This window comes from Coloeus monedula (assembly GCF_965178545.1).
Source record: "Coloeus monedula genome assembly, chromosome: 24".
Classification (NCBI taxonomy): domain Eukaryota; kingdom Metazoa; phylum Chordata; class Aves; order Passeriformes; family Corvidae; genus Coloeus; species Coloeus monedula.
The window spans coordinates 3,982,628-4,007,613 of record NC_138804.1 but is presented as its reverse complement, the minus strand read 5'-3'; the positions used below and the strand labels follow the sequence as shown (position 1 = coordinate 4,007,613).

At 50.6% G+C, this 24,986-nt stretch overlaps 1 protein-coding gene across 1 annotated transcript; it reads right to left on the bottom strand.

Annotated features, from left to right (window-relative positions):
* Positions 1–19,378: 19,378 nt before the first annotated feature.
* Positions 19,379–24,742, bottom strand: UTP11 (UTP11 small subunit processome component). Its single transcript, XM_082296634.1, has 8 exons — positions 24,553–24,742; positions 24,335–24,396; positions 24,059–24,161; positions 23,698–23,811; positions 22,005–22,098; positions 21,625–21,755; positions 20,200–20,310; positions 19,379–19,632 (listed from the first exon to the last, which is right to left on the bottom strand). Exons 1-8 carry the CDS (start codon positions 24,613–24,615, stop codon positions 19,549–19,551), a joined length of 762 nt encoding a protein of 253 aa, XP_082152760.1. The 5' UTR covers positions 24,616–24,742; the 3' UTR covers positions 19,379–19,548.
* Positions 24,743–24,986: the final 244 nt, after the last annotated feature.

Here is a 24,986-nt window from a genome sequence, read left to right as displayed (position 1 = left end):
TGACTTGCAGCAGCATGGGGTTATTTTTATGCACATGGCATGTGGTATGAATCTGGCAGAGCTGTCTGGAGGAGCAATGACATGCCGCGGTGTTGGACATTGTCCCCTGCCCTCATTCCTGCCAGGTGGGGGTTAGAGTGCAACTCTGAATTTCTCTTCTTCAGGATTAAGGTCCATGTCCCTTATGCCTTTGTGTCCTCTGCAGAGTGCCAGGAGCTTGAGAATACTCAGTGTTCAGGACAGTTTTCATCATGTTTTTTCCATGCCATGACATGGGCTGAGGTGTCAAAGCATTTGGGAGCAAAGGGATGAGAAGTGTTGTCAAACGTGACCTGACGTCTTGCCTCCCTTGTACTCCCCCCATGGTGCTCCTCTTACTGAGTCCAGGTCTGTGTGACAGGCTCACAGGATGGGCCAAGTAGTGAGGCTCAGAGAGTGACTTGGACCTGACAGCTAAATATTGCCTGTCCCAGAACACTGTGCAGTTCTCCATCTGCCCAGGGCAGGGCTGGTTCTGCTGCCAGGAGGGCTCTCGCTTCCCCAACCCTGGCTGCTGGGAGCAACCTTGCAGGCTGGCCCAGCCTTGCTGGTGCTGGGGACAGGTGCAGGTCAACATCATTAAGAGGGAGAGAATTTAATCAATATTTGGAGTGTTTGATATTCATCCTAGTGGAACACTTGTTATGTCTTTAATTACTATTTCTAAAAGCACCATGGAATGGAAAGCAAAAGGCAGAAATAAATAGTGAGAGGTGATCAATTGGGCATGAAACCCTTGTTATTGATCACCTTTAACCTCTGCTTAAACTAATGACAGAGCTACCATTTAACTGTCCCCAGGCACAAAGCGCATCAATTGTACAAGTGCCACATAAATCATGGTGGGCTGCAGTGCGTTGTGAATGGCCCCTGGGGCTAGCCAGCCCATGGGGAGGGCAGGGTCCCCCAGGAGATGTAGGGGGGCACTCCCAGGGGAGTGCCACTGGAGCACTCGCTGCAGGTGTGTTTAGGTGAGGTGCTGCTCTGATGTTTTGCACAAAAAAGCTCCTGAGAGCAAAGCCACATCACAGCCCTGAGGGCAGTGCAGAGCTGAAGAAATGACAGTATTTCTCTTCCACACCTCTTGCCCCATGGAGCTAAAAGAAGATTTATGCTGTTGAGGATCCCCTTGATGCCTGCTCCTAACTTCCATGTGCCATGGCTGGGCCAGCGCTACTGAGGCTGGGTAAGTTTGCAGGAAGAAGGACAGACAGGACTCAAGTAAAACAACGATCCTGTGTCAGCAAGTGTTTGAAGCAGCAGAGTTCGGGGAGGCAGTGACATAGGCACAGAAAGAATCACCTTTTCCCATGTGTCTTCACCTGGCTTCCTGACTTCCAGCTGTGCTGGAATTGCCTATGCTGCTTGTTATGGGGGTAAAAAAAGTAAAAATCAAGATGTGCAATGGGCAGCAGAGTGAAGTCACCACAGCCTTGCAAGATAACAACAGTAATATTTATTAACATTCAATCTACAAATTATCCCTTGAAACTCCAGCCTGGAGATTTGCCAATTTTCAATACATGACAATGTTGTCTAATATGTTTCCAGCACAATGGCATTTCCAAGACTGTGCTGGATATGTGGCATCACAAAACCATCAGCTGTATGTCCTGCCACGCACAGGGCAAGGGCTGTGCCTGCCTTTTGAGGGGAATGTTTGTGTATGTTTAAGACAGGATGCCTGTTCTGCAAATTCAGTTCCCCAAAGAATTAGGAGGTGATTTTTTTCTTGATGTTCCCTACTCTTCATGTTAGTGAAAGCAGAGGGCTTTAAGGGCAGCTTTCAGAAAGCTGCTTGTTTCCAGAGCTGTTTAGGAAGCATTTGCACTGAGCCCTGGGAAGGAAAAGGGTGGCAGGAGTCCCATTGAGCAGTGTGTCTGTCTGTTCATCCGTCTTGGAACGCTCTCAGGATCACTCCTGTCTCTGCAGGAACAAGGAAGAGATCCTGTCTCATCTGCTGTTAAATGGGCTACATGATGTTGAGCACACATTTGGTGCATGCCTGGCATGGCTGCACACATCCCTGGAGGATTTTCTCAGGAGAGCCTAGGTTAATACACATTTTGCCTTTGTGCTGCCATTTGGAGGGTTTCTACTGAAATCTTAAAAATCATTTGGGTGTCCTCATCCATCAGCAACTGGAAACATTATTGATAATACAATCATTCCTTCTTTGGTCACTCTGTTTCACTTTTTTTTCTGCTGAGGATCCTGTAATTTGCCACTGCTGAAATTGAGAGATGATTGGAATCTGCCAGGTGCAGCACGGGAGCCTTGCAGAGGCAGTCCAAGGAGGGGAGGCCTCTTGCATCCCTCTTACAGCGAGGGCTGTGGTGTGCCTGCCCACAGCTGAGGGACAGTCTGACACAGCCCTGGGGAGACTGAGCAGGCTTGACATCTCAAGCTCTGCACTGGCCAGACTGGGGTTCTGGTCTGTACCAGGCAGTCTCCCTCTGGGGTGTCACCAGTTTGGGTCTCTGAAGCACCTTGTCCCATCAGCTGTGGGTATTTCACAGTGACCTGAATATGTGGTTTCCCAGGCATGTCTGCTGACCCCAGTGACAGGGCTGCGGTGGGGGAAGCGTGAGCCAGCAGAACACCAGCTGCATTGCCCCCACAGCCTTCAGGGATGGTGACTCCACTGCTGCACTGAGCAGCCTGTGCCAGAACTTGTATTGATACAGGCAATGCTGCTGCTCCTCCATGAAGGAATAAGCCATGGGTGCCATTAGCTTCAAGGTGGTAGCTAGCTTCCACTCTAGGGTCTTCTAAGACCTGGGAATCTTAGAGCACAGGGACAGTGAGTGTCATCCCACAGAACCTGTACTGGACCTTGCTTTTGCTATGGAGGATTCATCTGGATGTTTGTGGCCATGGAGGACACCAGAGGCTGCAGTCCCTGTGCAGTGAGTGGCTGCTGGTCTGGCAGGGAGAGCGTCTCAGTGCGCAATAAAATCTTCTTCCATGTCAGTCCAGAGGGGCAGAGCTCCCCACTGACAGCAGCTGCACTGAGAGCTTGGCATGGATTTGCATAGATGAAATTTCTCCTGCCATTCATGCAGTCTTTCTATCTGCCAGCTTCCCTGCTCCTCTCTGGAATCTGAAGTCCACACAGGGAGCATTCAGCTGGCCACGAGCTCTTTACTGAGCGTTTCTTTGCACAGATGTCCCCAAGCAATTCCATGAATTGTTTCTCTATAGTCACTAAGCTGTTTGGGAAAACATTTCAGATAACTGTCCTACGCATTGGGGTGACTGAATTAATGGCATTTGAATGGTCAAAAAGATAGTGTGAATTGAAAACAATGCTGTCCCTGTCACAGGCAGCAGGAGAATTCCAGCTGGTATTTTCATTGTTAATGAGCAAACCCAGGGCACTGTGTGGCCTTAATACCTTAGAGGGGGGCTGGAGAAATGCACAAACCAGCCTGTCACTTCCCCTTCTGGATTTTCCAAATGCCAGGGAAGGAATGCTTTTAAAATTGTCTTTCAAAGCTCCACAAGCGACACTGTAGCTTGGCTGTGGGGAGGGAAGGAAAGGGATGACAGTTGTGGTAGTTGCCCAAATGTGTGTTTGCCAGAGAACTGTGATGTACACCAAGTTTGGGAGTTCCCCCACCCTTGGGTGGCAAGGTAGCACCTCTGCCTGAGGATGCCCAGAAAGGTGGGAGCAAGTAGCCAGTGCATCCCAGGAAGTGGCAGACAGCACTCCCAGAGGTGCTTGGCAGTCAGAAGAGCTTTGCTGCATCTGGGCTTGGCGGAGCACAGCCATCCTAACCATACATCATCCGGAGGAATGGGCACTTGGGTAACACATTAGAATAATACATCATTAGAGCACTGTTGCTATGGTGATGTATTAGGGCAATACATCATTAGATACCTTCCATTGATGATGTATTACTCCAAACATGGCTCCTGCCAGCACCAGCACAAGGGCCACAGAGGAAGTCTTGTCTTTTTGCAGAAACTCTACCCTTTCCCTAAGGAAAAAATCTGAGAGTAGTGGCTTCACTGAGGAGACACAGGGCAGGGGCTGGCCCATCTCTCCTGAGCCTCTTTACTATGTGACTTGCTCCATGTTGAGCCTTATGCTGTTTTCTGAGGACCCAGTACCTGCATTTTAGTGCATTGTGGGCAAACGGATTTGCCAGTGCTGCTGGGCAGAGGGACAGGGTCTGTCCAGGCCCTGCCTGAGCTAGAGGGTCTGAGACATTTGTGGGTGCATCCTGCAGTGCTGCTGGAGGGCTGGCAGTGCCTGCTGAGACCCTCCTGTGAGGGGGCTGCTCTGGGCTTGTGCCCTCCGTGTCCTTCACGCTGTGCCCTCATGCAGGGACTGGATCACTCTGAGGAAACTCATCCTCTTCTGTTCCCCAGGCAGACAAACATGCTGGTGTCATGTGCTGGTGCCCAAGCCTATGGCAGAGGAGACAGATGGACCCAAAATGGAGCCCAGGGCAAGGGTGACTGCTGCTGCTCACCTTCCCATGAGCCTCTGTCAGGGTTTGATGCTAGCTAAGTGCCAGGCACTCACAAAAAAACCCCATTTACTTATTTTCCTCTGCTATAGCTAAGCAGAGGAGGGGAAATTAAAACTTCATTTTCATGAGTTAAGGATTATTGAAGAAAAAAAAAACAAAACACTTTAAGGCAAAACAGGTTTAAAACTTAAACCTTATAAAGAAGATTTATTATTAACAGAATTAAAATTTAAATTAAAATGAGAACCAAATCGAACTTCCAGAACACTTTCTTTCCCAGTCTCTCCCTCTTTCTACCAACTGCACATGGAAACAAAACATGGGGGTTTGGTCAGTATTTCACTTCTTAAAAACCTTTCTTCAGTATGCTTAAGAAAAAGAGTTTCTTCTGCTGTGCTGTGGGATCCTTCCCATGGGAGATAGTTCTTTGTGAACTTTTCTATCATGATTTTAATTTCCACAAGCAGCAGTCCCGCCCAAACCTGCTGCAATGTGAGTCCTTTCCACAGGCCAAGCAGTCTTCCCACAACTGCCTAGCGTGGGTCATTTTAGTTCATGGGGTTTAATCTTTTAAGGATGAGCTGTTCCAGTTTGGAAGCGAAGGCTCTCTTCCTCTATCTCTAAAAGCAAGGGTCATCTCTCTCTGTTCAAGTTCCTCACTAGATTACAGCTTTTCAGCACCCACGCACTCCAGCGTGAGTACTCTTCTTCACAGGCTGCACGTGGATCTCTGCACCTCCCCATGCACCTCATGAATTACAGGGAAACAGTTTGTTGTATTATAGTCCTCACCACGGCTCACAGGAGAATCTCAGCTCTGGTGCTTGGAGCACCTCCTCCCTCTCCTTTTTTTTTTCATTGACCTCGGTGCCGCCATGTTGGTTTTCCTCACATGTCCTCACTTTTGTTTTTCCTCTGACTTGGAAGAAAGTTGGTGTCTGTAAATTGTAGTTGAGAGGTTGATCTCGTCCAGGCTCCACATCGGGGAATTGCTCGCCATGTCTCTCACTGCTGGCGATGTGGTCCCTGCTGGCACTGCACGGGCGGCTCCGCCCTTGGGAGGGCCCTGGCCGTGAAGTCCTGGCCTCGGGAGGGCTTTGGCTGTGTGGTCCTGGCCTCAGGAGGGCTCCGGCCTCGCGGTCCTGGCCTCAGGAAGGCTTCCGCCGGCCCCCACCGGGATGGGTCCCAGCGGCTGCCTCACGCCCCCTCGGAAGAAGAAAGAGTTTCCCGTGGTTTTTCCTTTCTTAAACATGTCATCACAGAGGCGTTACCAACTTGTCTAATTAGGCTAGTAACCTGCCCATTGTCAGAGCCTTCAGCGATTGGCTCTGTGCCGGACATAGAAGTTTCGAGCAGCTTTTCTCCTGCCCACTAATACCAGGCTGTGTAAAACCAACACAGCCTCATTGTGTGCTATCAGCTGGGCTCAGTTCCCTTGGGATCACTTTTTCCTTGCTCTTCCCCTCAGTCATGGGCAACCCTGGCCCTAGCCTGGAATGAAACCAAAAAGTTGAGCCCAGGAGAATTTCCAGCCAGCTGGGTCCTCAGCATCCCTGGGGTCTTTGCAGGGCTGCACTTTTTTCAGCTCAGCGGGCTAAATAAATTGCTTCAGAGAGCAGACTGGGAAAGCAGGTTTCTTTCACTGCAAAGTATGCTGTGTGCATCAGATGTAATTTGATTTTAATTAGTGGACAAGAAAGCAGCATAGTTAATAAAGTATGCACTGCCTTTTGCAGGAATGTCAGTCTTGAATTTTTGGAAAATTCAATCAAATCAGAAAGATCAGTGCAAGGTGAGCCAAGGCTGAGAATGTCTGGGCAGGAGCATTGTAAACAGAGTCCTAGGAGAGATCTCTGACCCCTGTAATATCCCATGGTCAGGATCACAGCAGAAAAGCAGTTTGTGGAGCTCATGCTGTTATCTGGTGTGGAGATGCCCCAGTAGCCTCAGGCAGTGTGCCAGCTGCATCCCGGACTTTTCAGCTGACTCCCCTGCCTGCTCTCAGCTCAGGCATGGGCAAAGGTGGAGCTGCCCATTGCTTCCCTCCCTGTTTTTTCCTGCATCTGGAGGGACCTCAGTGCCTGTCCCACTTCCCTCATAGGGGACAGCTGTGACAGGGCTGCTCCTGGGTCTTTCCATCTCTAGCACTGCTTGGGGGATGCAGGATCACAAGCAGCCCTGCATGCAGCTGCTCGTACACAGAAGCTTGTGTTTGGGCAGCAGGTCTTCTGGGCTCCATTCCCAGCAGTGTGGGCTCGTGGTTAGGCCACTTAAGAGCCAGGCTGCCCCCACATCGCCCTGCAGATGCACACTTCCTTCCCCTGAAATCTCTGTGGGAGCAGAGTCTGCCCACTGAGGGCAGAAGGGCAAGAATAAGAGGCTGGTTGTGCAGACTTGAAGTGTGATAAATAATATCCCCTGGAAGTGCCCTGCTGCTGGTTACTGATCATCATAAAGTATGAGACACTTTAGGAGAGCAAGCCTGTGTCTGCCCTTGATGCCAATGCTTTTAAGGGTTCAGGATGCTGCCCTGCTCCCAGGCACCATCTGCAGTACTGTAAGCCAAGGCTGCTTTTAGCTTCTCAATCAATTGGATTCAATTAAGTGATAACATGAACCTATGGGTAGAGCAGTGATTGCTTATCCCTGTATCAGCAAATTATCCCCAGGTAGTGCAGAGAGGTTTGTGTGCCCTGGGCAGGAGTTGGGGTGTGAGGCCCTGGTGAACCCTCTGCCATTGGGGTTCCTGGGAGAGGGGACCTGCAGCAGGAGCCAAGGTGGGGCTGCCCAGCACTCCCTGACAGGAGCAGCCCCCCAGGAAGCCAAGGTACGGTTATTTAAAACACTGTTTTCACTCTGTCCTCAGCTCAGTGTTCCCACCAGGAGACACAGCTAGCACGCACCCTGACATGTCTGGAAGCAAATGTTTTTGGGAGGCTGTGGGCATCTTAAAGAAGCAGAGCTGCCTCTGCCACTCTCCCCCTGCACTATGGCCATGGGGTGTGCAGGGCACCACAGCTCTCTGAGGCCAGACCTGGCTGTGAGGGATGTCAGACATCAATAAACATCACTGTCAAAAAGGACAGGAAAAGGTTATTTATCAGAAAACAGGCCAAAAAGTAGGACTGCAGCTGTGGTGACATGTGCTGCGGCCACGCTGCCAGGGCTGCATCCTGTGGTGGCTCGGAGGGGTCAGAGCCACCGCTGCAGTGCCACTCACATCCCCACACCACTGATTACCATGGCTCAGCTCAGCAGCCCCATGCTGTGCCTGTGGCCAGCCTGGTGCCACCAGCCATGAGAGCAGCCCAATATTTCTCTCACTTCCCCTGGTGCAATTAGGACTGTGTAGGAGTGACGGTCTCCTTGGAGAAAGCCAGGCTTGTAAGGGGCTGAGATTTCGGACCAAGCACAGATGCCCTGTAGTGTTCTCCGGACTGCTGAGCTCCTGGGCTTGAGGAGCTTCTGTCTCTGTGCAGAGACAGGCAGCTCTTCATCTGCTGGGGCTGCAGGAAACTGTGTGTGTGCATGGGACTGTGCTTCTGTGTGACGTGCTGGGGATTTGAGAACAATGTTTTGCAAAACAAAACCAGACAAGGTTATTAATTTTCAAGATAACACAAACAAGAACAGTGAGTTGCTGTTGAGTTGGTGATCACTTGCTGGTGACTGCAGTGAAGACATCTGTGTGCCATGTTCACATGTGGCCTCATCTACCTGCTCTGCCTCCACAGGTGATGCACAGGTGGTGCTGGAGCTGTGTGGGGCTGGGGCTGGTGAGAGCTGGTCTGAGCCTGGTGGGGCAAGAAGACCCAGTACCACAGACCTGGGCTCAGGAGCAGTGCCAGGGACAGGCACAGGACATCTGGTGGTAGTCCTGATGCCAGGGCTGTTCCCAGAGGAGTACTAAGGCCTCAGGGATGCCCTCAGCACATCCCTGGCACAGCTGGGAGGTTTTGCATCCTTCAAACCTGTCCTGACGTTGCAGTTCAAGGTACAGCCCCGGTGCTGTACCCTCCCTCTCCCCATCGCCTACCTCTGATTAGAGCCCTCAGAACAAACCTGCTAATGCCTTTCCCAAGCTCTCGCCCCCACACTTTTGCCATATAAATCACTATAATTAAAGTGTTTGGAAAATGCTTTGGGAGCCCAGACAAGCATCCCCACATGCTACACACCCAGCTTGGCAAGTCCAACTTCCTGCTGCACCCACCCTGCTGCCCCGGGCGCTGCATCCCTTCCCTCCCAAAACACCCAGCAGGACAGAAGAGAGTACCGTTCCCAGGCTGTGCTCGCCACAGGCTGCGAACATGCCTTCAGCTCAGCGTCTGGCCAAGGCAGTGCATTGAGCAGCCTCCCAGACAGAGAGAGGCCAGAGAGATGGGACAGGACCCCTGCCAGCCCCTGGCACCACAAGCAAAACCTGGGCAAGGCTGTCTGTGAGGGGAGACAAGGGTGCTCGTGGTGCTGGGGGAATCACTGCTGTTCACACCTCTCTGTCACCAGCTCAGAGAAACAGTGCTTTCTGCTGACTGCTGGAACCTGGGTGTAGAGAAACCTGGGGAGAAAGCCACTTCAAGAGAGCATGGAGGGCACAGCACACTCCACCCGGCACTGGCCCTTCTGCTAATCTCAGGGGAATAAGCCCACAGGCCTGTCCACAGCCCCGTTCTCACTAATGCAGAGGAGGCAGCGGAGGTGAGCCCTGGTGGAGCAGGCGGGGCTGGTGGGGCCCAGGCAGGAGGACAGGGCTGCTCTGGGGACTGGCAGAGACTGCTGAGATGGCCTGGCACCATGATGTGGTGCCAGCTTTCCCCTCCAGCACAGCTCTACTGGGCAGGAGCAGGTCCCATCCTGCCCTAAACCAAGGCATGAGGAACCCAAGAGGTTTTGGCCTGTCTTTTTAACTTGGAGCAGAACAGACCTTCAGGAGCTGGTGTGAGCCACCACCTGTGGGAAAAAAAAGCCATTTTTCAAGCCATGGGCAGCAACATCCATGAAACATTAATTTTTAACAGTGAACCCCTGGAGTGCAGATCAAAGCAACTGTGTGAACAGGCAAAGGCAAAGGGAAGGAACAGAGCAGCAGGTGAGGAGACAGAGCTGCCTGAATGGGAGTGGTGCAAGCATGCAGCGACTCTCAGGAGCCCTGTGGACGCGGCCAAGCAGGCACAGTGGCCCAAGCAGAGCAGCTCCTGACAGGGAGTGAGTCTCTCAGGATACCGGTGTCCACGCAGAGTGTGGCTCCTCGTGTCACCGTTTCTGGACCCACCACCACCTGGTGCCCTGGCCCCCTCCTGGCCTTCCTCCAGTGACTCCCCGTGACCACTTTTGGTGGTGGCCCCTCATTCCCACTCTTGAGCTCCACAGTTCTCTGCCTAGACTCCTTCAGTGGGTCGCTGCCTGTTTGTCGTCCTCTCTCCCACTGTGCTCAGCTGGGACCCGCTGTGCCCTGTGACAGGAATATTTGAGTCATCTGGACTTTCCTGTTCTATTCCCAACAGCCATGCTGCTCCCTGGTGCCAGCACTGCTGGCCCTGCCACAGTAGCCCAGGTGCCAGCCCGCAGCAAGGGCACCTTCCCACCCAGCACACTGGCCACTGCAGCTGTTCGAGGCTGGGGAACTGAACACCCCAGTTTCTTCCCAGGGTTCGGCTCCAGAGCTGGGTCCCAGTTCCACTCCAGCCCTGTGCTGACTGGCAGGAGCTGGTGGCTCTGCTGCAGGCAGCACCTTCTGGCAAGTGGCTGCTGTCCCAGGGGTGCGGTGCCAGATGATCACTCCAGCCCCTGCCCACCTGCACCAGGATATCTGTGCAGGGGCATTGCTGCATCTCCTGCACCTTGATGCTCTCCCTCTGCTTTCCCAGTCACCCAACAAGACCAAGATCCACATGCAAGGATCTGCAACTGTCCTTGAACAGTGGCCATTGTGGGGATTTCACAGGCTGACAGAGCCTGTGACCATGGGAAGGTCTGTTGTTTCCTGCCACTTATTCTTCCTCAGCAGGGAGGGTTTGGCAGCCCTGCTCTCTGTGCAGACAGAGCTCAGTCCTGCTCCCAGCTCCTGCTCAGCATGTATTTTTACCTTTTAATGAAAGCAACTGATCTGCCTGAAATTGCCTCTCAACTCTTCTCTGGGGCTTGGAGTGCCAAGAAATGATTGACGCATTTAATAGAGGCAGTGGGTGCAGAGGAATTTGGCAGGAGCCCAGGCTCATGATACACAAAGGATACTGCCGTTCCTGCTTAGGTTTTCTGAGCCCCTGCTCTCAGAACACACTGTCCTGTGGGGGGCAACTGCACTCCGGCTGAGTGAGCTCAGGAGCCCTAGGAACAGGGCAGGGGCTGAGCCATGGGGACGGGGAGAAGGTTTTGGGGCAGGGAGGGCTGTGTAGGGGCTGCAATGCATACCCCTGAGTGCAGGCTGGAGAAGCCAAACCTCTGTCAGTGCCTATTTGGTTTTTCTACTGCTTTGAGCTGTACGGGGTTTGTCCCCACAATGTGGGTGAATGTGTACAGCAGATACTTGCCTGGTTTTGCATATACACGCTCGTGAACCTGCATGTGAAAGGGGCTTTTTCTTACATTTCCTGGAGAGAAACCCCCCTGCCATGCGTAGACTAGTTTGGTAACGGCCCACACAGATTGCATTTAGCACACATTCCTGTGCATGAGTGCTCCTAAACACTCACGTGCACACATATGAGCTCACCTGCACCTGCAGGTGTTCACCCTGCTCCCTGTCCCACACCTGAACACTGGCATATGCCATGTGACACCCACATGCGAGACAGGTGTCAGTCGAAACAAACCCATCACTTGGCACTAAGTAACAGTTGCTACAGCCTCCCCTTCACACTGGAACACTGTATCAGCCATCTCCAAGGTTTAGACCAGTACAGTCTGAAGGCTTTTGCCTCTGCAGCCTTCTGGGAGGTATCAGAGAGTGACCCTTGGCCGTTTCCTAAGCTCAGGAGTGGGGTTAGAGGAACAAAGCCGCCTGTCAGTCCCTGATCATGGGGTCTGACCTCAGCTTAGCTTTGTCCCATTTGAAAGGCACTGTGAAGCCACCACTGAAGTTACTAATACCTCTCCCTTGGGTGTCTTCAGAGGGACACCCATTCCAGATAACTCTAGAGAGTGATTTCCAGGAGCAGGCTAGGTTCCTTGTATATTCAATGTATACATTGCTCATCCCCTGGAGCTTCCCTTGTCCTGCTGATATAAAGGGCAATTTGTAGAGCTTACAAAGTCTTATTAAAGTATCATTGTGAAAGGGTACCTGAACAGAAAAGAATAGAATATATTTGTCTCATTAACCAGAAACTTAAAAGTCGTGTTTCCTGTTCCTTGCATTTTCTTCCCATAGGAGGGTAACAGTCATTTATTATCATGCGTGGAGAGAAAAGCCTCACTCCTTGGAGGATGTGCTGATTTCTGCGAAGCCTCTGCACCTGGCTTGTGCTCTGGGGCGGGCAGGCTGGGAGTGAGCATGCCCGGTGCTCAGAGGCCTGGCACATTCTTTCAAATAATGCCAAAAGAGCAGCATTATCTGAAAGCAGCGCAGCCTGAGTCCTGTTTGTGTGGCCACAGCCAGTGTGGGCTGGAACACAGCACAGGCTATTAGCATGTAATGAACACAACAATTACTCTGTAAGGGGGAGAAAGGGTTAGGGCCAGACAGAGTTTTAAGAATAAAGGCTTGTTTAGGAGAACTATTCACTGGGTCCCTGCTGTAGGTGGACGGCAGCAGATTAGAAGGAAACATTATCTCTCAGGGCAAGTTCAGAAGGACAAATGAAGCCAAACTGGCACGGGCTGAGAGTCTCAATACATTATTCTCTTTGCTCTACAAATCTGTGAGAACAAAGTGCTCAGTGTAAGTGCTCACCAGGGCCATTTTTACCCCTGTAGGACCACAAAAGTTCAGCATGAGATGAAGGGACATGTGTTGGCTATTAGTCCACTAAAAGAGCATTTGAGTTTAGAATTTAGAGTCTCATAAAAACATTATTGTCTGTATCCCAGGACATTTGTTTGTTAGGGCAACATGGACTGAAAAAATGTGGCCCTCTGTACAGCTGTGTGCCTCACCAGCCTCACCATGGCTAGCCCACCTCAGGGACTACCTCAGGCCAGCCTCCCAGCCCAGCATCACCCTCAGGACAGCCCCTGAGCCTCAGCCTCAACACCAGTCTTGTCATCTCTGCAGGTGAAGAAGGATCGTTGCTCCAAAGAACACTTGGCCTGATGTGTTTTGTTGCGGCAGGAGGTTGTATCTTGCTCACCCAACATGCAGTACTGTGCAGGTTCCCTGAAGCCTCCATTGACATTTCTGGCTCTGCTCTGCTCACATGTGTGTGTAGTTTATATGTTCACCTCACCAGGTCCGAGGCAAGGAAGAAGTTTATGTCCAAGTGAAAATGCCAAGGACCATAGAATTCTTGCCTTCCTCTGCCCCAGAGATCACAGTTTGGCTCTGGAGAATACCGAGGCATCTTTCCCCTCAGCACTTCTCTGCCATCAGGAAGCCCTCTGTCATCTGACAGGAGCCCTCCTTCCTGAGGCTGATGTGGCTCAGCCTGCTCAGGACCAAAACCCAGCTGGAGCTGCTGGACTTGGTCTTGGCTCTCTGAGTGAAGTGCAGTGGGTGGCAGCATAGAGACGATCAGAGCACAGGATCTGACAGCCCCTCCTGGACTTGCAGACTGGAATAAACAAAATTATGGACAAGCCATCACGAGTGCGTCTATGACAATTCTGGGTTGTGAGCTGCTTGCTGCCTTCCTGGTTTAGAATGATTTTGACAAAAAGCATCCATATGATTTTGATATATTTAAGCCCATGGCCAGGCTTTATAAGATGCTTGGCAATCTATGGGACAGGTTTTAGAAGCATTTTGTTTTGCATTTGGATTGTCTTCCAGCTACCAAGATGATCAGCTTTGGGCTTTGTCAGTAGTGGGAGGAAGGTTCTAAGGACTTCTGCAGTAGGAGACGTGGGACTCGGCAGGGCCACCCCAGGTCTGCAGCTGCCCCAGGACACTGCTAGGAGCTGTGGGCAGGCAGTGAGCACGGCTCAGAGCAATCTCCATCTCCCCCAGATGTTTGTTCTCCCAACCCTCAAAGGCAGCTGGCACACATCCACTGCTTCCTCCGACTGCACAAGGAGCATGTGCTTTTAAAAGGCTAAAAAAAAGGTGGAATGTATTATCTGTTTACAAAGTCATTGTAAATATTAAAGAGCCAATGAGGGGAAATGTCCCTGATGATGTCTTTTCAGGAGTGTGGGAGAAAAATCCATGCAAAGCCACTATTGAGGGGTATGGCCAAAAGGCAAGTGATGCTTTGAACCTGTTCAAAGCCACAGGGATTGGCCATCTTCCTGGCACTGCAGTGGGAAGGAGCTACCCATCTCTCCTCAGAGTCAGCTGAAAGGTCACTTCAGCAAATCCACAATTTAAATAAAAGATAGTAAGTCCCAGAGAGAGTTACTTGAAAATAAAAGGCATCAAAAGCAAGATAGATGCATCTATCTGAGCGGCAGAAGTCCTGGAGAGCTTTGGTTTAGTACCAGAGTGTCTGTGCAGTGCAGGGAAAGGACAGATACCCCAGGTGCTTCTGAGGGGTGCACCTGCAAGCACCTGCCACAGCAGGGATGAAAAGGCAGCCTCCATCCCCCTGTCTCCATCCCCCCTCAAACCCCCTCTGCTGCACAGAGCAGCCTGGGCCCTGGGAGCCCCTCCTGCCCTGCCCCACCAGTACACCTGGGCTGGAGAACCGTGTCCCTGCTGCCACAGTGGGTGTCATGGCCAGGAGGAAAGAAGCATCTCTGGAGAGGCCAAGACCTGGGAGAGAGTTGTGGCTTTGGAGGACTTGTCTCCTGTGCTTCTGAGATGTCCCAGAAAAGAACAGGAAATCATTAAAAACTCTGAGGAGACTCTTTGATTGGAAAGGCAAGCAAAGCAAAGCAGTCCATGGTGTTATGTAATGGAGCTCTGTTGAAACAGTGCAGGAAAGTTGCCTTGTGCCAATAAATCAGGCGGCCATGGAGGAGCAGATGTGAATCACACCTTGCTTCATATGCCCTGCAGTGTTTTCACTTATTGTTCCAGTTTCAAAGATTAATGGCACTCAGAGATGAGTATTATCTACACTTCCATTTCATACTCATTATCAGAAGAGCTTTTTTCAGCATAATTAGCATGGATCAAATTTTCCAAATGGCTCGGCAGACTTGCTGCTGTTCCTTGGCTGCTAAGAATGCATGGGACGTCCCACTGCTGCTGCTGGGTGCACTGGACACTCAACTCCCCATAGCACCATGTAGCCTTTAAATGTGGAGAGAAGGGGCACTACTGAGATGACAGCTGCTGCGACCCAGAAACAGGGGTTCCCTGACCTGGCCTGCCAGGAACGCCCATGTTCTGACACAGCTGGTGGGGGTTGAGGGGCTGAGGGGCTGGCAGCCTCTCTGTCACTAAACAGGAGGGTAGGAGGCTCTGGCTGCAGTGGGTAAGCCAGGGGCAGGTGTTGGTGCTCACCAGCCCAGGCAGCAGCAGCCCTGAAGCCCCAGTGCTGGGGCATGGGCCAATCTCTGCTCCAGGCTGCTTTATATTATCTGGGCACTTGTGCCTGGTGCCCAGCATATCAGGGCATTAAGTATTTGATACCTGGGAAGTAATGGAGGTGGGTTACCTGCACCAGGAGCCAAGCCTGGCTGTGAGGCAGGAGGTCTGGGAGAGAGTGAAGGTGGCGTGGAAAGGCTGAAGGAAGTGGTGGCTGGAGATGGGAAAACTTGCTGGCATCTTTCAGGGCTTATCTGGGACTGCCAGTGCATGTGTGGGGCTGGTGCACGCTGTCCATGCTGTGTCCCCCGCAGGGCTGTGTGTGAAGGGCGAGCTGTGGGTGCTGTGCCCACAAGGGAAGGCATTGGCAGTGTTGGGGGGAGATCAGTGGCAAGCAAGTAAGCTGTGGGTGCTTGTGTGGGCCTGCCAGTGGTCTGGAGAAAGCCAGGGAGCACAGTGCTGAGCTCCCTGCTACATCTAATCAATCTGTGATCGTTTCTATCATGAAGATAAACTGGCCATTGTTGCCAAAAATAAATGTTAGCATTCCAAATCCACACTTCAATAGCACCAGCTCATTAGAGATGCATATCATTTGGCTCCGGTCCCACACCTTCTAGCTCGTTATAAATATGCAGTTGCTGCTGGCTCTACCCCAATCATCTCTGCAATCAGAGCTTTTAATTAGGTTAATTAAATTGTATCAAACCTCGCAGGGACGCTGTTCACTGATGCTGATGAGGCAGCCAAAACAGACCTTAACTCTAGCTCTAATGAAGGCCCTGCTGCAGCTAATAACAATGCATAATAAATTAGTGCTTCCCTAGAAAGGTGCATCAGGGCTTGCATTTCAGTAAATGATGATCTATATGCACTAATTCACTATTGCAGTCTTTAGGTCTGCCAAGCCAGGGACATCCTGGGAATAGGTTCTCACTAAATAATGGGCTCCTGACTGCTTAAAGCAATGCTGCTCACCTGGGTTCTCTCAAGGCACTAACGGCTTCAGGTACAGAACTGGGAGATGGCAAAGCAATTATTTGCTGCTTTCACCTTGCCCAGCCCTGGGTCCACTCTTGATGCCTGGCATCTCCCAACAGAAGCAGTAGCAGGTATTTATTTACCTTTTGTACCTTCTGTAATGGAATTTGGAGAGGAACATTTTGTTTGGAGGGAAATGGGTGGCTGTGTCCAAATGTGGCAGCATGAACAGGGATGGTACCCTGTGCCCAGGCTCTTCCTAGACACTAGCAGCCCCGTGTTGCTCCTAATCAGATGGGGAAAGGTCCGGGTGGCCAAGGAGCTGTGGAACAGAGAGGTTTAGGGCAGCCATGCTGAGCAGCAATTAGTCATTCCTGATTTACATTCTGCTCTTTCAACTCCCTGCTGTGAAGCTGCTCAGGCTTGAGTGGAGGAACTTCACCACCCTTTTCTCCTTGGCACCCTTGGGCAAGACACCTCAGCTGAACCTGGCTGTAGGGTCCTAGGGAACAGCAGGGCCAGGGCAGCCAGTCCTGCAGCTGGAGACACCTGCAACCCTGCACCAGTCCACAGTCCCACTGGGGACCCTGGAATGGCAGCATCTGGAGGGTGAGTGGTGGGAGGGCTCATGGTGAGCAGACAGTAAAAAGCAGGGCAGCACCTGTGAGCAGTGGGATGGGTGGGATCAAGCCTCCCTGCTCTTCTCTGTTGAAAGAACACAGCCAGGGGGGCCTCCAGAGGCTCTGGGGGATCCCTCTGGCTGCCACAGCACATGGCCACTGATGGAGACCCCACAGTGGCTGTCCTGAGGGGGGGTCCAGAGCCTCCCCAAGCAAGTCAGCTTCTGTTGCCATGCCCCAGGCACCCCACTGTGGTCTCCAGTCTGGTTCAGACTTGGAAAATGGGGCCTACAGGAAGGCAGCTGAGAAGCCTAAGGGCTAGTGATGGTTCTTCTGCTAGTAAAATATATTGTTGCAGCTGCCTAGAGATAATCCTGCAAGTGTAGTCTGCTATTAATGTTTACAGACAATCATTATCAATTGAGTTGTTCAGGACTTGAACAAGGAATTACATGAAATTATTATACAGCACGATATTATTGAATCGCCTAAAACCTGAGCTGTGAATCTGCGGAGTATTTTGATATCTGTATCTTTCAAGCTGCAGGGAATCTCCTTGCTAAAGAACCTGTTGGTTCAGCTTTTGATGCTATAATTATCACAAACAAAAAATAGCTGTGGGCATTTTCTCGCTGTCCCTCCCCACAAGGGCCCAGCTAGAGGATGGCGATCCCACCCATGTCTCACTTTAAATCCTGTGCTGTGGCCAAGTGGGCTGGGGTTTTGATTCAGTTGTAAGGTATTGGCTCTTTCCAGACCCTTGCAGAAACATTTCAGTGCTTTAGGATGAGGATACCAAGCTAAAGGCTTTGGGAGTCAAAGAGCAAGGTCTTTGAGGTGTGGATTTTTTTCCTGGATACCATTGGGAACTCTGCAGGTGTAAGTCAGTCCTATCTGCTAAGGTAGAAGTTCAGAGATCAGCACCCACCAAATCCTTCACACCATTGCAGGCAGGAATAGGTGAAAAAAGTTTGTGGACAAGAGCTGGCACCTCCTTTTAGTCTGTTATGGCCACAAGATCATAAACCACTCCACAGGCTATGGGATTTGTACCCAGACTTTGGAGGTCAGGGTCAAACAAGAAGCCCAATCAATGTGACCACTACAGATGTAACAATGCTCTGGTTTTCCTTTGTTCAGACCTTCATGGTTTCCCAGGGAAAAGTAAGTCAGAACAGGCACAACTTTTGCTACCCAGACCCTATATTGTGATCACGAGACTGTGTGTCCTGGCTGGTACCTCAGCTCCCAGCGGACACCACCACCCCCAGGACAAACACTGTGGCCCTCAACCAGTGACTGCTCAAAGAAAGACTTGCAGCTGCCTACTGCGTCCCATAATACCTCACTCCATACCGGGAAGAGATGCCTTTCTTCCAGGGAATAGGTCACTTGTGCCCATGCCAGCACTCACTCTGCAGTGGCACAGAGGTGGACAAGGCAAATGCTGGGCCTGGCCAGGTTGTTGCTTTTCAATTCCTACCACAGGATTCCTTGAGGGTCTCCCAGCAGAATCGCTGCTTTTCTTTCCCATCCTTTTCAGTAATGTTCCCGATGCAGGTAAAATTAATCAAGGGCAAGGATTAAATATTTACCTATCTAAATCTCAGTCTAAAAGAGATTTCCCTTCACAGACACTGGCCGTTGCGCGGGGACGCCGAGGTGCGCCGTGAAACCATTGAAGGGTCCCGAACACCCAGGGCGGGCACGGGGACGCGGCCCCGCTCCCGGCCCCGCCGCGCGGCGCTGCTGCCCCCTGCCGGCCGGGCCCGGCACTGCGGCTGCTCCACTGCCACGAGAAAAAGGCTGCGCGCCTTTCTCTCGAGCGAACCGAACCGTTCTCACACACGGGGCTTTGTTTTCCCTCCTGCTCACCCGGCGGTTTACAGCCGTTACAGAATCTGCAGACTCCGGGTTCTGCAGACTCCGTGGATGCTCCCCTGAAAAATTTACCCCACGTTTATCTTTGCAATGGCAAGAACAACCTCTGAAGCTGCATTTAAGCATGTAAAATCGTCGTGTTTCATCACCAAGATGCTGGAAAAGCTCCAAAGTAGGTAGGGCCTGAGAACAGCATTTTTTTTTTCTTACCTCCTTGCAGACCATGTGCTTATTGCTGGCAGCGACAGGACGATGGAGAGAGATAAGAAAAGGAATGTTTACACGGAGGCTTCTCTGAACATGCCTGTGCCGCTCCAGGACACTCAGGATACGTCTGCACATCCCCCATCCCTGGCAATGCAACCGGCCCAAGGAAAACCCAGAAGACAAAACTCTTGTCTCACACTTGGTTGCTGCATTGTCCCTCCCTACAGAGAATTTTGGCACTGCCTCAATTTGAACTGAAGCAACTCTGGAGGAAAAGCACACAATGGAATAGTGCAAATAGGAAAATGAGAGGGATTTGGGGATGCTGGGGTAACAACTAGAGAGTAATTTACCTTCAACCTGCCTGAAAAGACAGCTGAAAAAGCTGACCTCCACTCCTGTGGACTTGGACAGGCCCTGCTCAGCCCCAGAGCTGACAATCCCCAATTATCTTCCCTGTCCCTGGGCTGTGCTCAACCCACCTCCCTAGCATTCCACTACAACCTTGACTGCTCATGGATTGCTTATGGTGCATCTTACCAGGACACTCAAGCAAATCTCATGGCTTCCCACTGTAAATATTAAGAGAACAAACTCTGATTGATTAATCAATTAATTAGATGAAACACACTGATGGCTGCCACAGGCCCACAGTAATTTGTTATAACAAAGTGCTGAGGTTCAGTCAAAAGCAGGCTGGCACCAGCCCTCCAAGGGAGATGCCTTCTCCTTTCTGAGCAAAGACTGTAACAATTATTCAATGAAATGGCTAACGTTTCCGCTGAAACTTGAATTTGTAAATAGCTGGACCAGTTGTTGTTTCTTTCTTCACCTTTACTTTATGAGTTTTGTCCTGGAAAAAAGAACAAGTACAAATATTTGCTGCCATGCAAGAAGGAGAAAAAACCCCACCCATGTAAATAAGAGTCCCTGTCTGGGTCTGACCATAAAAGAAAAACGGTCACTTTGCACTGTTTAGGTAGGGATTTTCATTTTATCTGCTCTTTTCCCCTTCAGGCTGTCAGGCATAATCTGCTTTGCTCACAAGCACCAAAGAACAGGAGTCCCATTCAGAGAAGTAATTACAGATTTTTAAGACGTTCTCATAACTTAGAGAAATGGTTCCCTGCTTCTGACTCCTAGTGACACTGTTTTGGAGAAGACTTGTGACCACCACTTCACAGCTGAGTCTTAGTCCTTGCTTACAAGGTGACACTTGGAATAGCAGATATCATTTACTGAAATGCTTAATTTCCTTATTTTTTCCATACTAAAAGAGGATTACTTATCTTCAGGCGTTATCTGGAGGTGTCATTATAAAACCAGAATGAAGAAACAAATACAACATATACAACACATACAATACCAGACCTAATGACTTAACAGAACAGACTTGGAGAACCAGAACCAAGTCCCTCACCAGAAGATCTTTCCGTGTCTGGATTTTCTGTGTGATGACAAACATGGCCTTCTCTCTCTCAATGCGCTGCCTCAGGAGGTCATACTGGTTCTTCCTCTGCTGGGCTAATTTCTGGAAACAACAAAAAAAAAAAAAAGCTGTATTAAGACAGAGATGAGTAAGACACTATGGTCTAAATCCTCTGAATTTCAATGTCGAATGCAAGAGAACATTTAACTCCCTAATGAAAATCCACTTTATAAAGAGGAGGGAAAACAAAAAAAGGGACAGACCGGAGATCAATTCCTGAAGTGCTCAGAGCCTGCAGAGGCCTCTCAAAATGCAACTTGTTGGGTCAAGTTTGCCTAATGAGAGTGGATAGCTTTCCCAGCACAGAAACAGTATTATTGCAGGTGTGATTTAAGTAATTAAATTAAGGAGAACAGATCCCAACATGCTTAAAATATGACTCAGACATTTAGGAGAAAACTAGTCAGTCTACGACTCGTCCAACTGCTTTACTGACAAGTCAAGCTGAGACAGCTGGCAGGAGGAAAAGGACCACAGGGTGTTTATTATCTGACATCTGAGTCAGAAAAAACAGGTTACAAATTTACCAGTCGGCAATTTTAAGACAGCTATTTTTACCTTACACACAACCGACTCATACTCCGAAGACTGTTCAACAGATCTGAATTACCCGAGCAGAATCTACAGCCATAAAGCTAAGTGTAGTTACTTCTAGGACAAAAGTGCTGTGATACTAAAACATCAGAATCAAAGCTGATGGCATAAGCAATTCACGCTGAAGAATCATGAATCAACTCAAATGAGAAAAGCCAGGAAGTGAGACTACAGCGTAAATGGCTTTAAGAAGGAAAGCGAGGAGACAAATCTCAAGCCACTTTGGGCTCAGAACCGAACTGAAGAATACTGTAAGATCAGGAATACAGCAACAGAAACATCTGTGTTAGAGTAAGCTTCTTCCTATATACCTAATTCAGGGGTGCAAGCGGTTTTGGGGAAGTGTAAGGGGAGACTTAACAGTGGGTGCTGAAAAAAATTACACTTGAAACTATAGCAGTCTAATGAAACAATAGTCCCATAGGTATATGTTCCTTTATAGAGGAGAAATATCTCCGTTTTGCAGGGACACTGCCTAATCAGATCCACATCACTCTTTTCTGGCCTGTACATCACAACTTATGGTGGTCTGCCCACAGTGGACTGGTATGCACTGAAAGAATACTCTGTGTTAGTCCAGGAAAGGATGTGACTGCAGGCTCACCAGGCACTTGGTGATTAAGTGCCTTCCACTACTACCTTTAAAAGTTTTAAGAAAACAATTTTGTTCACCTCCACAATGGTGCAATTAATCCTTTTTAGTGCTTGTCATATAAAAGATGTAAAACAAGAAGAACGCTGTAAGACAAACAGCAGCAGTACCTTTAGGTGGGCAGGATCAGTAGGTCCCTTCACCGTCTCTCTCTGCAACATTGCAATGGTAGGTCGGTTGTACACTCTATCTACAAGCTCAGGAACGGTGTCCAGGTGAGTGGCAATATCAAACTCCTGAACTATACATAAAAAAAAAGTTAGGAATAAACTCCCATTGACTCCTTTGATAAGCAAACCTTTCAAACATGTTGCTACAGTCAGCAACAGGAGCCCCAGCAGCACAGCTCCTGCAGAAGTGATGTCTCAGTTAGTAACCAATAGGGATTTCTAGAGCACCTGAATTCCTGGGGAAAAAAAGTGTCCTTCTTTTATGACACTCCACATTAACACGTGACAGAACAAGTTCTGTCACCCGGTTCAAGCCTCACCTTCCCGCTCCGTATCCACGAAGAAGACATGCCGGCCCCGGCCGCTCCCCGCCGCGTCCAGCAGGTGGAGCTCTGCCTTCAAGCGCTCGATTTTCTGTGGAAAGTCCCAAGTTTGGCCAAATTCGGACCGAGTAAAATCAAGTCTCCCCCGAGGACATTTCTGTCTGTTCCTCGAGGTTACATATAGCTGAACTCCTTCCTTTTTTCATCTCTGAAAACACATCTAGTCTATATTTATGACATGCCTTCACAACTTTTCCAGACAAGAGGGTCACGGTGACTGTTGCTGTTACCCAGACAAAGTGCACACATCCACCTGCAAAACTGAGTTCCCTGTATGGCAAAGGGGAATGATTGCCATGGAACCACCAGCAAAAGCATGAAGGAAAGTTTAAAGCTGGCTTTGATTTTTTTATCTGCAGTGATGATTCTGCTTTGTGAATCAACATCAGAGCATACAACATCTTCAGAAAAGGATCGTATTTCTGTGGATTGCCTGCCTACCATACTCCAACAACCCACTTCAGATTATTCTCCTCAACTGGGAGACCTTCTCATACTCCATAACTCCCTGACAGGAGAGTGTAGCCAGGTGGCAGTTAGTCACTTCTCTCAAGTAACAAGTGTTTTCCCCTGTGCTCAGCACTGGTTAGGCCACACCCTGAGTGATGCACCCAGTTCTGGGCCCCTCAGTTTAGGAAGGATGTTGAAATGCTCTAATGTGTCCAGAGAAGGGCAACAAGCCTGGTGAAAGAGTCTGGAACACAAGCCCTATGAAGAATGGCTGAGGGAGCTGGGGTTGTTTAGCCTGGGAAAAAGGAGGCTCAGGCGAGACCTGATCACACTCTACATCTCCCTGAAAGAAAGCTGTAGCCAGGTGGGGACCAGTCTCTTCTCCCAGGCAACCACTGACAGAACGAGAGGACACAGCCTTAAGCTGTGCCAGGGGAAGTTTAGGATGGACACTAGGAAAAAATTCTCTGGGCACTGGAATGAGCTGCTCAGGGAGGTGGTGGAGTCACTGTCCCTGGAGGTGTTTAAAAAAAGTACTGGATGTGATGCTCAGTGCCATGGTCTGGTTGAGAAGGTGGTGTTAGATCATAGGTTGAACTTGATGATCTCAAAGATCTTTTCCAACCTAGTTAATTCTGTGATTCTGTGACAGGACAAGAGGAAACAGCCTCAAGCTATGCTGGGGGAGGTTCAGGTTTGGTATTAGGAAAAATTTCTTCCCTGAAAGGGTAGTCAAGCATTGGAACAGGCTGCCCAGAGAAATGGTAGAATCGCCATCCTTGGAAGTGCTCAAAAGGCATGTGTCTGTGGCACCTGGGAACACACAAGGTAGTGGTGACCATGATGGTGGCTGGGTGAACAGCTGGACTTCATGAGAGTGCTCTTCCAACCTCAGTGATTTCATGACTTCTCTATAAACATGCTAAGCAGAAATACATGTTTAATGTCTTGAAATTTACATAAAAATCACTGCATTTTATAACAATACACAGTGTAATTTTTGATAGTCATCACACCTTTAGGCTCTATATCCAGCACTCCACTGACACTTCCATTGTCCTTTCCAGCATTGTACAAATCAGATTTCACTGAATGAACACAACAGCCAGCAGCAACAATAAGAACAACACAAATAACTATTCTGAGCAAACTAGAAAACACTAAAAGTGTGAATTATTACCTTGGCTTCTGCAACTCTTTTCATTTCTACATATTTAATATCCTGTGTCCTCATCAACTTCATCTGCTCCGGGGTCACTTCGTCCTTTGGCTGCTTTATTACATGGACTCCATCCTACAACCAGATGAACACGGCACTTACAGACAGCCCATCCCACCTGGAGAGCACTGTGGGGCCTGCTAACAGCAGAAGAACTTTGTTCCTTGTCCCTCATTTTCTTCAAAGCCTTCTACAGGCACCAAACCAATTTTTCTCATTTATCTAAAAATTCATAAATTTAAATAAAAATAAGGTAGGGGAAAAAAAATGTTACTTAGAGCAACAGAGTGTAATCCTGCTTGAAGGCAATGGAGGTTCTCACCTTGACCTCTGCACGTATCATTTTAAAGTAGAACTCATCGGGGTTCTTGTCCAGAGCTTTCTTCTGCAGCGCTCTGAGAGCATTCTGCTTCTTGTGGTAGTCACTGGGGAGGATAAAGCCAACAATCACGAGTTGTTCAGCAGCTTCTCCGTATTCACCTCTACTGAGGTGCCGAGTCTTTTCCAGCGATGCTCAGCGCTCGAAGATAGCCCAAGGAAACCCTCTGGACGCGGGGAGACCCACCCAGCGCTGCCCGCCCCTCGCGGCCGCACTCACTGGGCACGGAGCCGGTAGTCCTTCTTCTTCTCCAGCAAGCCCAGCTTCGTCCGGGCGGCGGGCTACGGGAGAGACGGGGCGCGTGAGCGGGAGAGAATGCGGGGAGGGAGCGGGGAGGGAGCGCGCAGGGCCCCGCGAGGGGCCGGGGCCGGGGCCGGGGCCGGGGCCGGGGCCGGGGCCGGGGCCGGGGCCGGCGGGACCCAGCCCGACGCACTGACCTGGGCCCGCTCACGGTGCGGACGCTGCCGCGCCTTGGCGGCTTTCCTGAAGGCGGCCGACATGGCTGCGATGGCGGCTCCGAGCGCCGCTCCCGGGGCCGCGCGGCGACACGCGGGGAGCGCGCCGGAAGAGGCGGGGCCCGGGATCAGAGGTCAGAGGACGCACGCACCCCCGCCAGGCGGCGCCGTGTCCATAGCGACGGCGGGAACGCGCGCGCGGCCCCAGCACAGCCCCGCCCGACCCCGCGGGGACCCCGGGCATGGGCGGGTCCGGCCGCCGCCGCCGGGACAGCCCCACGGGGCGGGCGCTGCCGGTCCCTCCGCCGCTTCCCGGAGCCCTCCCGCGGAGCTCCCGTCCTCGACCTCGGGAGGCGAAGCGCCGGAGCCGCCGCCTCGAGACAGGGCTCATCCCGCTGCCGGACGCACGGGGAGCA

What these genes read in the sequence shown, in the direction of transcription:
- UTP11 (XM_082296634.1), bottom strand. Translation starts at nt 24,615, where the DNA reads ATGTCGGCCGCCTTCAGGAAAGCCGCCAAGGCGCGGCAGCGTCCGCAC. An exon ending in CGCACCGTGAGCGGGCCCAG is followed by an intron (nt 24,397 to 24,552) that starts GTCAGTGCGTCG and finishes TCTCTCCCGTAG; the next exon opens with CCCGCCGCCCGGACGAAGCT. An exon ending in GACTACCGGCTCCGTGCCCA is followed by an intron (nt 24,162 to 24,334) that starts GTGAGTGCGGCC and finishes TATCCTCCCCAG; the next exon opens with TGACTACCACAAGAAGCAGA.